Source organism: Perna viridis, chromosome 7 (genome assembly GCF_037379345.1).
Source record: "Perna viridis isolate PV_CMFRI_1.1 ecotype Kerala chromosome 7, ASM3737934v1, whole genome shotgun sequence".
Lineage (NCBI taxonomy): Eukaryota > Metazoa > Mollusca > Bivalvia > Mytilida > Mytilidae > Perna > Perna viridis.
Window position 1 is genome coordinate 11,675,985 of NC_142451.1, and position 15,551 is coordinate 11,691,535.

The window sequence follows — 15,551 nt, forward strand, 5'->3', positions numbered from 1 at the left end:
TTATGAACATTCATTAATGAATGACAAACTCTCGATTCCGTTATTATATACTAAAGCAAATAGGTCAACTCTAAATGAAAATTTCTTTGGTTTTAAAAAATCCTTTACACGTAAAGTAGTATGTAAAAACAAACTTTATTTCAAGTTTTGTTTTTTTTTAATTAAGAGAACTTTAAGAATATTTGGTTGAGCTCGATATGAATCGAAACATTTGTGATATTAATGACATTCGTGAATCATTATGGTGGTTAGATTAATGTTTATCGTTTCATCATAGTAGACTGGGTATTGTAGTCTAGGATTAAACGAGGAACACATTTCCAATAATGTAACTTAAAGCTGCATTAGCTGTCATTTTCGTAGAGTTTTGTTTCTGTTGAAATTTACATGTACCTGAACTTTGAATTATTTCTACTAAATAGCACTATTCCTGTATAATTCCATTAAATATCCGCAAATAAAATGCATTAAATACATGAAATAGGTGTCTATATACATTTATTGTCTTGCAAAACAGAAGATCGACCAAGATTAATTTTTATGCATGTGACTTCTGGTGACCTTAATCAGCGCATGTGCTGTATGAATAGCCTCTTAAATAACAAATCTGATGGCAAAGCGAGTCTGGTTACTCAACGGCAAAGAAAGACCGACGGGCTCAAGCAATAAAAGAAAAAAAATCGAATATAACGCAAGGATCCTTTTTGAAATTTACGTATTGTGATATAATGTAGTTCAAATATGGTCATTATTTATTTGAAAACTAATAAAAAAATAGATAAATGAAATGAAAAGAAGACACGTGCTTACCTGTGTATCTGTTATTGTTATTTTTTTACCAAGCTTAAAGTATTTTGTACCCAGGTGTAAGTAATATTGGCAATCGTTGGAAGTAATGGCGAAAAATAATCAGATCAGAGCTATCTATATTATTTAATTGAAAAAAAAACCGTTGTTTTTACAATATTCTGTACGTATTATCGATATTTATTGCTTCAATTGCATTACTACAAATTTATTTCATTGAATCAGCAAATTTCAGTAGAATCAAAACTGAACAACTTTGGCAGCTAATGCAGCTTTAATGATTATGTCTTATAAAACATGTTGCCAATTGAATTTATCCTTTTAAAAATGTTGTAATTTGTACTTAATAGTTTTTAACTTTGTCTTTTTTACATGTAATTTGTTTGACGAACTTCTTGCAAAATTGAAAAAAAAAATGTTAAGAAAACACTAAAGCGACATTTTTATACTTAAAATGTTTTCACCAAACTTCTTTTCATGTTTCTTGTTACTAAAAGAAACAATATTTTCGTAAAATTGTTATAGAACATTTTTTCCATGCAGATTATCTCAAATTTAAAAGTGACTTTCAAAGTAATGTTTGTAACTGTGTCATAATTAGTTTTATTCGTTTTAAATTCTTTTTAAATAATCAAACACTTTTTACGCCTTATCACAATTTCATAGTTCAATTTAATTTGCAAGATAATCATAAAGAATGACCTACAGCTATTGAAACATTTCTCCATGGACGGAATCAAAACAATCTAAGAAACCCCAACAGGAACCACACACTAACTTGCAATAACAGGTTATAATAGCTTTTACGTTTTATGCCTGAGGAAGTTTCCTACCAGGAGACACGCTTGGGTTGGGTTAGATAAGGGGACTCTCTCTGGGGTTGTCACTGCTCAATCTGTTGTATTTTTTGTTGTTGTTTGGATTGGTTGTTTTTGTTTGGCTTGTTTTGTTTTATTTGTGTTTTGTGCTTTTTTACATTATGATTATGTTATCAAAACGTGTTTCTAAAACTTTTTTCACAAGGCATTTAAAAAAAAAATACTTTAAATTTATTTGAATCACTAATACATGAATTGGATATGTTATAAGGTCAAATGATATAATTCAATATTCACCGTATATAATATTCCATTAATTAACTATATTACTTGGTTAACAAACTACTTTTCATGAAAACTAATGACAGAGGAAGAGGATGACATTTGTTTTGATTGTGTTATTCAATCAAATGTAGATAGGACTAATTTTTCATTATTCATTAAAAATGCGGGAGGTGTTTTAAATAAATATTTATAAATCAAAAAAATATTCTTTTTTCTTATTTCCGACGGTATCCAATCCGACAGACTGGTTTACTGTCCGATTGGAGCAATGTTTAGTGGTACACAGGCAAATATTTTTCACGTTAAATTCATGCTAATCGAGCTTCACATAAAATTCATCAGAAATTCACATGAAATTAACATGATTTTCATGTGAAATTCACTAAAGACGAATTTCATGTGAACATTTTGTGTGAATTTCACGTGAAAGCTCCATTCACCCGAATTTCACGTGAACTCTGTCACTTAGTTTATTTGCTCATTTCAGGTGAAAATCATGTGAAATTCGTGTGAAAATAATGTGAAATAATTTTGCCTGTGTTAACTTTAAATTAAAATATTGAATTTTTAGGCATATGTATGTACTTGAATACTTATGAATAATTAATTTCACACCATTTAGCTACTTACCGAATTGAAAATAGTTTTTGCCGATACAGTTCTACCTGCAAAGTTCTCATGTACATGTACTTTCCTGCTTAATAAATATAGAATTGTGACCAAATATTAAAGTTACTATTTCAAACCATTTCGCTACTAAGTGATAGTAGTTTTAGTTTTGAAAACAGTATTTACTGTTCTTACCTTCTCCGATGTGGCTGCCAACTGCTGTCTTGTGTTGATTGGTTATGTCCCTTTGAAAGACTTGCTAAAAAGGCGTGCATTCCGTTAATTTATAAAGATTGGCTTGAAAACCATGACAATAATTTAGTTGACTTCATGCGTTCATCAATTAAATTAGGTTGAAAGTGCAACAGTTATTTACAAATTAATTTATTTTTGTTCGTATGAACTGACCCCCTCCTTGACAACATTCTTTAGAACTAATGTGAGAAAAAAATACATCATCAACTCTTTAAGTACCCAGTAACTTTAACTTCGTCATTGTAAGTCCTAACCAGCAATTTATACAAGACACAATGTATGAAACATTTATCCTCTACTCTCAAAATCATTCACATCAAAACATTCATCAAAATAGGCCTCAGTGACTCTTTTTAATCACAATATACGATAGTCCAAATTAGATATCCGGAATTGTTCAAATACCGGAAATTTTTCATATCCCCTTCTTTGACTTCCTTTTAAATAAAATCAGCGAAGGGATGTAACCTTCCAACCCGAAAGACTGGTTAATTGTCCGATTGGAGCAATGGACAGCAGTAGACTTCAAATACGAATATTTGACTTACTGTAGCTGCGGTAAGTACTTAGTTACTTTTGAATAATTAATTTTAAACCATTTAGCTACTTACCGAAGTGAAAATGGTTTAAGTTTTAAAAAAATGTTTACTATTCTTCCTGGCCCCAATGAGACTGACAACCAGGTGGTCGGGTGTTGGTGGGTTACACCCCTTTAAAAACTTGCTAAAACGGCTTGCATTCTGTAAATATGAAAAACGTCTATTATACAGCCTTACTGGACACAATTGTACTTAAATAAACATACTTATATAACAAAACTTTTGTTAAAAGGAATTGACAAAAGGAAAGTCCGTATGATAAAATTGCTATATCAGGGGAAAACCGGAAAGTTGAAAATCGCCGCCATGATTCTGACTTGCACTGGCATTTCGAAATGAAAGGTAGGTTAAACCATGTTCTACAACGCGCTAAATCTCCTACTTCAATAACGTTTCTTATATCCGGTATATATTTCAACATAAATGGGCAGAAAAATAATTGCGAACAGTCAAAATCGGTAAAATCAGTAGCGGAGACAGTATATGTGAACAGTAGACAAGTGAAAAAATAATACAATCAAAAATATGTAAATCCAAGCTAGGAAGAAGTCCTGAAATGTGGAAAATGTGCGTCAAGTTAAAGAAATAATAATGTACAAGTGAAAACTACAGAAAATTGATTTGTAGACATTATGAAAACCCATAATCTATGATCTGTCAGAAATACAATATTTTTCAAGGAGATATGGAAATCTGAAGTAAAACTTCTTCCGCAGCGTATAAGACGTATGTTCTTATAGCTTCGGTCCAAAACCTTGTCTCTAAATCAACGATTGCGTCTTAAAAGAAGTCAGAATAGTCGCTTCTACTAGCTCTGATATACCCTAACACCTAAATAAATACCATATACATGGATAGCTGGTATATAACTGCACAGAAAAGGGTTATTTGTAAACTCAAAATCGTCTCGTTTGTCATAAATTTCTTGTACTGTGGTGATTACTGTCGAAGGAGGACGCTGTGTCAGCAGTACCAAAATAACATGTACAAAGAAACAAAAATAAATGTGCAACCCTGACTCCACTAAACACTTACCTTCATTTTCAGGAACTTAAAAAGAGCATCATGACAGCCGTCATTTTTCTAGAAACACCGAGTTGTTCGTAAATGTCACGTCTGGGTAAACGAAGGAGGAAAGTAAAACATAATATCCCTGAATCTTGATTGTTTAAAGACAAAAAGTCATCCATTTAGCAGAAACTAAATTCAAAGGATCAAACGTAATTATGTTTCTAGTTTTGGATAAAATCAGCTGTAAAGTTAGCCCTGTACAAGTGAACAAATGGGTCAGCGGGAAGCAAGCACAATTGTTTCCCCATTGGAATGCCGACCGTGTGTTGATAATAACGTCCACCATACTGGGCACATATGGTGATAAAACTCAGCATATTGACATCCTCGGTGTACATGTAGGTAGAAGGCGATTTCGAATTATTTGTTGTACAAAAATGGCTAAAGGTTTATCTTCAACCTATTAAAACTGAAGGTGCTGTTCTATCAGACGAGAAAACAGTGCACAGGCTGTAAACAAAAACTACCGCTTTTCATAGTCATTTCAGCAGACATACAATCAAGGTCTAAAACATTCTGGTAGATGACAAACATTCAGATAGATGACAAACATTCTGGTAGATGACAAACATTCAGATAGATGACAAACATTCTGGTAGATGACAAACATTCAGATATATTTTCCGTTAAACAATGTAAACTTAATAGATTTTAAATTCTTTATTGTTTTACAACACTTTTTGTGTCATGAATTGTTAAATCATGATATTTTAACTACGGATAAAACAATATATTAACACATAAAATATATAGAAGCAAACAACGAATAAAATGATATCTGTATTTTCATATTAAAATCTCTACGGTCAGAGGTCAAACTAGTTTGTTTATACATAGAATTTCATTTGATGATTTCTCATCTTACCTTTGCATGGGCGGACATGAATCATTTATATTAAATTACATCTAATTACAATTAAAAAAATTAGTATATGGCACCAATACCCATAACATAATTTTAAGTTAATGTAAAAGTGGTTCAATACTAAATAGACTTTTTAATCATTATTTTTTGTATGAGAGGTAATATTACATGTATTAGGAACACAGTTGGTATTTATACATTGCTTTTTAATTGATCACTTTGGAATTATATATATGTAATTTGGGCTTTTTAGGTAAGCATGTATATATAATATTGTTTTTATATAAGCTCCATAATTATATTCTTTTTCTTTTTACAAATAGACTTAATATCGGATTTGAAATTCTCAATATCCTTAAATTTTCACTTCATGCTACGTGTTAGTGCACAATAATTATTGACATGGATAATATACTCAATTTTTCACATGCATTAACTAATATACAAACATAATCAGTTCTATTGCTAACAATAAATATATGTTTATATAAACATCTGTTATCGTTGAGTGACTTAATTGTACACTGAACGTTGGTCGTTTAGAGGTTCGAGTTTTCGGAAAATTTACGTTCATATCAATCAAAGGCTTTTTTCTTCTGTTTCCAAACCGAAACTGGTGGGTATTATTCGTCAGTTTTAATTTACAATATATATCGTCATTGTGAATGGGACGTATTTCATCGAATGTGGTGAGGGTATATTTGATTTCATGCTTTGTTACCCGGAAATCTTCTATTTGACCAAATTAAAAAGCAGCACTAAATAGGAAGCCACTTAACTACTAAAATTTAAACACAAGCATTGCAATGGCGTAAGTTGCCATTCGAAAAGTTTGTTAAACTTTTGAATTGTGAAAAAATGTTTCAATTCTAAAATGGTCAGGCAACTCATTCCATAGTTTTGCCGCAGAGTAGGGAAAGATTTCAAGCCATACCTTGTGGTTCTGGGTATGTCAACTGTATTATTGTATCTAAAAGATAATTTACTATTTTTAACAGTGATAAGATTTGGTAAATATATAGGACTGTCTTTATTCATAATCTAAATACTTCAATTGCCATTGTCCTTAAACGTCTTACTTTTAAGGATGGCATTTAAGATTTCATTAATAGGTTTCATAAGAACAGTTATAATCTTGGTATATGAAATGTAGTGCCCTTTCCTGTATTTTGTCAATTTTCTTCGTATTTGTTCCCTGCAGAAATCCCATGACGATGAACAAATCTTAAAATTTGACAAGATAAAAGAATGATATATTGGTAATTTTTGTAGTTTGTTGAAGTAGTTTCCAAGGTGTTTTAAATATTGAGTTATCTTGATATCTTTCTACAAAAGTTAGGAATGTGTGTATTGAAGTTTAGTTTGAAGTCTAAAGTTACGCCTAGAAGTTTCATCTCTTTTTCACACTTAATTTTGCTGCCCTCAAGATCAAAAATAATATTTTTATTCATTGTTTTTGCCAATTGCGAGTATCTGATTTTTTAAGTTTATTTTCATTTGAATTGTTGAGTAAAGTAGTTTGACACTCATAGTTTGGTCTGAAAAGATATAAGTATGGGTGAAAATGCTCGTCAAAAGTATTCAGTTAGAAGATTATATATTGCTCGCTCTAAAAACTTTTAAATTATTGGAAGTATGCTAACAGGTCTGTAATTTGAAGAGTCTAATACATTGTTTTTTCTTGTGAAGAGGAACCACTTGTTCATGTTTCAACTTGTCAGGAAATTCTGATGATAAAATGGTTTTAATTATGAACTGAGTGATAGGTTGTTAATGCAGGCTGAGCTAGTTTTAGAGCTTCGAATGGTATGCCATCTATTCCTGTTGCCCTTTTTATTTTTCGATTATTCAATTGTTTGCTAACAAAGTCTGTGCATTCTTTTTTTTTTTTCTGTTATCTTTTTTATGTTCGAATGGTTTTGGTCAGATGAGGTGTTGTTGCCCATTTATGCAAACAAGTACTATCTTTAAAAAAAAGATGGTCAACACGGTAATTTTTTTTCTTTTACTTAAAATTTTCTACAATTCATTCACGAAAATAACACATGGCATGCAATTTCAATTTCTGATACAGTTTTTTCGAACGCCACTAAGTTATAAGTATTTGTCCAATCGGGAAACAGAATTACGATCAGATGACTTGCGTTTCCATAGAAGTGCGTTTTTAAGGTCAAAGGGTAAAAAGCGTCGGAAGAATGTTGAAATGTTCTGCTACTTTTTTGTCATTGAATACTTTTCATTATCAAAGATAATAATATTTTTTTTTGTAAAATTTCTTCCTTTGTTTGTTATAAATAAATAGCTTAACTGTGGGCAAAAAGTCATTTGTTTTGATTACCGCTATAACCTTGGTTCCCTTGGTTACTCTTTTAGGACCGCCAATGCATCTTTAATGGAAATAGGTTTACATGGATTTTTTTCTTTATTTTTGTGACTAAATTTCTTCTGTTCCCAGTTTGTGCTAGTTTAGAACATGTTGTATTAGTTTAATACAGTTGCTTTTTTATAAACTGCAATTGTAAGTTCTTGGTTTATGAATGGTGCAATCTCTATTTTATTGGGGCTTGTTTGTCTAAAACTGTTGTGAATTCATGTTGAAAATCTGAATATGCATTCTGGATGTGTTCTTGGTCTGTTATTTTAGAAGAACCAATTTGTTTCAAATTATTTATAAAATTTCTTGATCTTACTTCTTGTAACCATTTTATGTTTTGTGTTCCAGAATGTTATACGGAAACTGACCTTTGATTTGTACACTGATGATAATATATACATCACTAACTCCACTGGTAAAATTTATTGTATTTATACAATAATTTGGATTATTTGTCAATACAACAGCCAATAGACTTAGGTTATTTCCCTTTGAATGATAAGTTGGATTATGTACCAGATTTGTAAGTTGACACATATCAAAAGCCTCTTTCGGATTATTACATTTATCAGATACTAGCATATCAAAATTTAAATCATCCAATAACAGAATATTATCATATTTGTTTGTTGTCTTGTCAAAATCTATGTATTCTTCCCTAAAATTTTAATTAGGCATTGCTGGTTGTTTGTATATTGAAATTAACTATTTTCTTTAGTTTACACTCCGTTCTTGATCGATTGATTTTATAAACTTAAATTCTAACTTACATTTTCTATCACATGCAAGGTCCGATCGAGCATATGCAACTGATCCTCCACCGTGTTTGTTCATGTCTGCTCTCCAGAAATGGTAGTCATTTATAGGGATATGTGTATCTGGAAAAGAACTATCAATTTGTGTTTCTGCTTGGAATAACATTTTAACTAGACCAGAGTTTAATTGGTCTTGAATAATACAAAATTAATAATGTAACCTGTGAATGTTTAAATATGCACCTGCGCATTGTAAAGGGTGTTTCCTTTTAAGGTCTTTAAGTTTGTCAAAGAGTAATCAAGGAAACCAAGTTTATGGCGGTAATCAAAAGAATGTAATCCAGGGACAAAGACCAGACATGACAAACAGACATACACAACAAAGAACACAAAGTAACCAAAATCATACATACAAAGTAACAAAAGCAAATGAGCAACTCGGACTCCACTAAAAACTGGGAGCATGGACAAGGTGCACCGGTAGAGTAAGCGTCCTCTGCATTTCTAGAAGCACCCGCTGAGTTGCTCATAAAAAGTCAAGTCCGGGCTAGACAAACGAGGAAAGGAAAACTATGACTCGTTGAATAAATCAGTTTTCATGGTGCTAATGGAAACACCATAACGATCCACGAGTTCATGATGACGACCATAAAACTTCTGTAGTTATAACTTTAATCTTGTAGCAACACAACCCTGTTCCAGAAGCCTATTTGTTAGAGTTCTAGCACGATATAAAAAGTCTGCATAGTTTCGGCAAGCTCTGGCATAACGTATGAGTTGTGTTATGAACACTCCATACGCAAGAGCCGAAGGGATCAAAGTGCACAGTCTTCCTGTATAGATTTGTTTATACCATCAGTTTGTAGATTGACACTTATTGACGACAACAATGATATACATAATGTGCTTAAGTTGTTTAGTCTTTTATTGAATTTTTATCGAAGAATAAGTTTGTGAACGGGAAAGACAGACAATTCAGGTTTAGGAATCCACTGGTCCTTTGATTCACTAAGTGTTTTGTTTGGATGTAGTTACTCCTCATTTAATGTGGATCCCTTACCGTTCTAGTTACAGTTTTACTATATAAACAATGATTTGAAGAAATAAGTAGAAGAACAATCATAATGCATCTATTAGATCTTAGATGGCGTTATTTAGGTTAATCAAACAGTACCATTGTGAGCAATCGATGGTGAGTACAATGTCCCTACTGATACAAAACACAAATGATAAATCTTATCGCTTACCAAACAGATCAAAAACTTTTTTTTTAATTAAAGCCCTGATTAGATTGATTGAAAAGTTATGGCTCTTCAGATGTTAAATAGATTTCATAATCAGATGGTTCTATATGAACTTGAAGAAGGAGACATGGTTGAGATTCACAGAGGATTTTATTCACATTTGGTAATTTACAGTGGTAAGTTAACGTATTCTCTATTTCATGATTGATACTTTCACACAAAGGACGACTTGAACTTCACTTTCCATGTATGATTAAAATTGCAATCTTCTTTTTCATTACTGTTTTAAAAGTGTTATGCTTCATGACTTTAATTCTCATGATTCATACTACAAGTTTTAAGTGGGGTCTTGGTCATTCATTTATTCTAGTTTTGGGTGTTTATTGTTTCAAGTCAATTGGTTTTACATATAAGCCCACTTATATCCCCAAACAAGCACTTTAAGATCAAGAAGAAGAATAAGTACATTTTTACTGCATTTATGATGTTTTGTCACTTTCCTTGTTTTTGTTCTTCAATGATGATGTCCGGTCATTTACTCAATAAAGCTTGATTGGACGAAGTCTAGAATAAAGTCAGTAATCTTTCTTCTTACCTGAACTAATAAAATCTTTTTTTTTTTAATTTAAACGTTTGTGTCGTAATGTTCAAATACGAAACATACTTTTCGTTTCCGGTGAATAACAGATGAGAAAGAAAGTATATCTCCTCTGAAGACTTATAACCGCTTCCTGATTTACTACGCTATCTGATATGCTCTGCTGTACAGGATATGCAAAAAAGCACAGAGCATGAGCACTATTAATTAAAAATCTGCGATGCTTTTTTCCGGTGTACTATACTTATTTGCATAAAGTGCTAGGTTTATCACACTGAGTGTGTCATACGTGTATAGTTTTGAAATAGCGAATAATCTCTTTGTGCAGAAGATTGAAAGATAGAAACTGTGAACAATGATCCAAAGGTTTCGGTAAATACATGACACGGGAATATCACAAAATAAAACAAAAATACTATTTGATTTGTCTTTATACTCAATCCTTTAAACAAGTTGTTCATTTGTCCCATATGTCACTGCATGACGGTTATTAAGAAGCCGTTTTTGACAATCTTATAAAACCTAATGCTAAAATGATTTGCGTAATCATTTTCACAAAAAGTAACAGATTAACCCAATCCTGAAAACAAAAACTAGAAATAAACGTCTATTTCGAATAGCCCGAAGTTTTCAAAACTTGTGCATTGCTATAATAAAGAAAATACAAACATCTCTCTAAATATAATTACAATACGTATGGTGGTACGCTGTTTAATCAAACTTTTAAGTTGTTCTTGTCGTTTTCATGTTCAGGGAACGAAGAAGTAATCCATTTAACCGGCAATGAAGATGAATTTGTTCCTTCAACTTCTGACAACTTGTTCACTATCAGTGGTGTCCAATACGACAAAGCTGTTGTCAAAGTAGAAAATTTGTGGAAGGTTGTAGGTGATAATAAAATTTCTAAAAACAACCAGCATGATTCTACTCATTCGTAAGTGATTTCAGCAAGCCAAATAGAAAATATGACTATAAACAGTATTCGTATATGATAAATGATGTATGTCACATGTAAACAAAGTCTTTGGTACAAAAGACCGAATCATTAATGATAAAAAATTTATAGAAAATTCACAATATCAGGATATCTTTTACTGATAAAAAGCGCAAAAGAATTTCCCAATAGAAGCTGAAACATTCAGCCATTAGATACCAAATAATCAAATCTCCTCGTCATAAAAGATACATTTATTTTGCTTTCAACCAATGGTTCGCGGTTATCTTAAAGACATGTAAGAAATACAAATGCGAAACTTAAATGACCGGCTAAAATTGAATGAACATAGTTTAGCGCTATGAAACCTGGTTTAACCCACCTTTCATTTTGAGATGCCTATACCAAGTCGGGACCATTGCGGTGATTTCCGACTTTCCGGTTTTTACCCTGCGATTGCCATTTGTTAAATGGACTTTGCTGTTGACTCCGTCTAGATTTGATCAGTTCGGTAATTTTGTTATTACCTTTCATGAACTGGGACATACCAATAATTAAAAGCGCATAAATCTTGCAATTTGTTTTAAGAATTTGTAGAAATATAAAAAGTCACAAAACATTTAACTGTTTGTCTTATTATGAATATTCCAATTTTGGTTTTTTTTTATCTTAGAAAGTTTTAAAGAGTAATCAAGGGAATCAAGGTTATAGCGGTAATCAGAAGAATGTCAAAAATAAACCCGATTTTAAACAATTTGCAGGGAACACTTACACTGCCGGTGCACCTTGTCCATGATCCCAGTTTTTAGTGGAGTCCGAGTTGCTCATTTACTTTTGTTACTTTGTATGTATGATTTTAGTTACTTTATCTTCTTTGTTGTGTATGTCTGGTTTTCATGTCTGGTCGTTGTCCCTGGATTACATTATTTTGATTACCGCTATAACCTTGGTTCCCTTGATTACTCTTTTAATGCATGGTGAGAATGAAAAATAAGGCAATGAAAATTCATATTTTAAAAAAGCATATTTATTTCCCCTATAAATGTGTCATGCTTGTCTTTAATCTTATGGTTTGTAACAAAACTAATGAATTAAAGGAAACAATACTGCGATAAACAATTATAAGAAACAAAATACCAGTATTTTTTATTGTCAGAGTTTACAGTCCAAAGGAGATATTACGAAGAGCAAGAAGTAGAATTGATCCCGTTGTTTATAACGTGATATGGAATAACTGTGAACACTTTGTCTCTTGGTGTAGATATGGTAAAAATATCTCCAAACAGGTTCGTCCTGTTTTTTTATTCATAGCGTAATTTTACATTGAACGAAACTATTTTTCCAAACCACGCTTTTATTCAGTTAAGTTGGTATATGACCTGAATTATAGGATAATTATTTTGAAAAATGAACATTTTCCTCAAAAGAATAAAAGTATGGCCAAGAATGATCCCAATCAGACAAAGTAGTCATATTTTTAAGTTTTCGGGGTCAAACAAAATACGTGTGATAAAATGTTTATATGTTAATATAGAATAATACATATTTCAAGCAAATAGTGTTGGAAATGATGAAAATGTTTTAAAAATCGTCTACATTAAGTTCGGTAACCTTTGTTATTTTTTTTATTTCAAAATTACAAGGTATGTTTATTCATGGTAATCTTTTAGGAGAATAAGAAAACTTTAAATAAAAAAAACAAAAAAAAAACAAAAACACAAAAACAAAAACAAAAACAGAAACCATAAAAAATTCAGAATTTAAAAAAAAACAACAGTATGAGGTCTATAATCAGATGGCTTGCCTCCCACAATCAATATGCAGCCCGACTTATACATAAACTCGAAAAGGGGGATCCCAGATTTAGAGGAGCCTCGAGTCACCTCACTTAAAAAAAATAAATCGAATATGTTACTATTTACAGCTCTGCAATCAATTGATAAATGAAGCCCCTGTGGTCTATTATATCTTAGAACCTACGTAGTGACTGTAGTCTTTTGTAACAATGTTAAATGCCTCTTTTCTATGTTTTTTTATAAAACTACTCATCAAAGTCACTTAGTGTTTTGAAGAAACGTTATATAATTAAGTATGCCATATTGTAGGATTCGACTTCAGACTGAAGCGACATAAATTTTATTTATGTTTTGGCCATCATGTCTAACCCCTAACGCAAGTTCTACGGTTCAGACGTCTGAGTCACCGTTAATTTATCTCCGGTTTTTATTGATTAATAGACATTTCCGGGGAAAAGCTGTAAGTGACGTAAAGACCCATTTACATACACTTTAACGAATTGAGCGAACGAAAAATTGTCAAATTGTCAAATTCGTGGATTGTTATGGTGTATCCATCTGCACCATGAAAACTGATTTATTCAACGGGTCATAGTTTTCCTTTCCTCGTTTTTATGAGCAACTCGGCGGGTGTTTCTAGAAAAGCAGAGGACACTTACCCTACCGGTGCACCTGGTCCATGCTCCCAGTTTTTAGTGGAGTCCGAGTTGCTCATTTGCTTTTGTTACTTTGTATGTATGATTTTAGTTACTTTATGTTCTTTGTTGTGTATGCCTGTTTTCCATGTCCGGTCTTTGTCCCTGAATTACATTCTTTTGATTACCGCTGTAACCTTGGTACCCTTAATTACTCTTTGATGAGATTTTTTATCAAACAAAGATCGGACACTGAAGCCAATACAGAACGAGCCCCAAAGATAAGGAAGGAATTATCAAGACGTTATTTTCTCATGAAAATGTAAATAAAGTAATGAAAATTCCATGATCTTGCAAAGACGGTTGGAACGGTAATCATTTTGATACAAAACATTTGGTGAAAGATATTAATTTGATGTGTTTGAAACAATTTTGTAACTATGTAATGAGCGAATCGTTCAATAAAACTCACTAATAATACCACTCTCAGCAATAATAATTCACCAGTTTTATGCAAATTAGAATTATTTCGTAATTTTTATTGTAGACGAAGATGACATCAATAAATTACTTTAAAATGAATGAAAAATTAACTAATCCTTATAACAATTATATTATCATTTTGTGCTAAAATGGTCAAACTTTAAGATATCTGTCTCCTCAGGTACAAGTGCGTCGTCTTTTTAAATCATTCTTGAAAGAAGGAAACGTAAACAAAGCGAATTTTGACCCATTTATTGCTTTTTACCTGAAAATACACTGTCAGAAACCTCATTTGCGTGTGTAACACTTCTATATTCACTCATATATTCATTATTTGTATCTATGGCATCATTTTGTAAAACTACAGCAACACTAATGCTAGAAATAATTAGATAAAGAGTACCAAATACATGTTTACCAGGAAAAAAATGCAAAAATGTCTGAAAAATGAACCAATAAAAATGAATACTCTGTATACCATATAAAGGGAGTACCCCACCCTCTTCCCCTAGCTTTTAGTGAACTTTGCTCTCAGTTTTTTTCTATTATTACTATTACAGGCAGATACATTTCTTAGTAGTGTTGCTGTAGCAGGGACAGTTGCAGTTGTTGGAGGTCTACTGATGGAATGGTTTAAAGAAAAGGATGATAAAAAAACATAGATACATTGGATGAAAGTATATTCTGATCAAGGCACTTTAAACATTATGAGGTTTCATATGTAAATGAACTTTCGATTAAGTTATCATACTCAAACAAAGATTACTTGTATATAGAAAAAATAGTTTCATTCCAACAATTCTTTATAAAACGTCGAAATCACAAAAAGCAGTCTGTAAAGCATCTTTATTTTGATTTTTATATTTCTTTACTTATGCGTTTTATGGTTAGTCACATTAAATGTATTCTTTATGCATCTATTCATGGATAACTCGTGGTTCCAATGTCATTCATAAATCCGTTATATACCGGAATTTATTTTAAAAAAACGCATATAGCGCATATATGCGTATTTATTGGTGAGCTATTTGATGATGATTTATCGGTTGATCAAATCTACTTAATGAAGGAGTAATCAAGAGAACCAAAATTCTAACGAAAATCAAAATATTGTAATCCAGGAACAAAGGCCAGACATGGTGAACAGACACACACAACCAAGAATATAAATAACCAATTGCAAAATAAAATTTACAGAGTAACAAAAGTAAATGAGCAACTCGGACTACAATAAAAACTTAGAGCATCGACCAGGCGCACCGGTAGGGTAATCTTAGTGTACGAAGCTTCTGTAATTGCTGGAGTCTCCTGTGATTTTTGTTATCTGTTTTATGCTGTGCTTGTTATCGTTATTTTCTGTAGTTTTACATCGGAAACAAATCTCTTTGTGTTTTTCCTTGGTCATTGTATGTTTCCGTTATGC

General features: G+C 31.7%; 1 protein-coding gene across 1 annotated transcript; it reads left to right on the forward strand.

Annotated features, from left to right (window-relative positions):
- The first annotated feature begins 9,711 nt into the window (after positions 1-9,711).
- LOC148611339 (phospholipase A and acyltransferase 3-like) lies at positions 9,712-15,017 on the forward strand. The gene is made up of 4 exons (XM_088591789.1): positions 9,712-9,858; positions 11,034-11,214; positions 12,371-12,500; positions 14,689-15,017. The coding sequence occupies exons 1-4, from the start codon at positions 9,744-9,746 to the stop codon at positions 14,788-14,790; spliced, it is 528 nt and encodes a 175-aa protein (XP_088447915.1). The 5' UTR covers positions 9,712-9,743; the 3' UTR covers positions 14,791-15,017.
- The last annotated feature ends 534 nt before the right edge of the window (positions 15,018-15,551 follow it).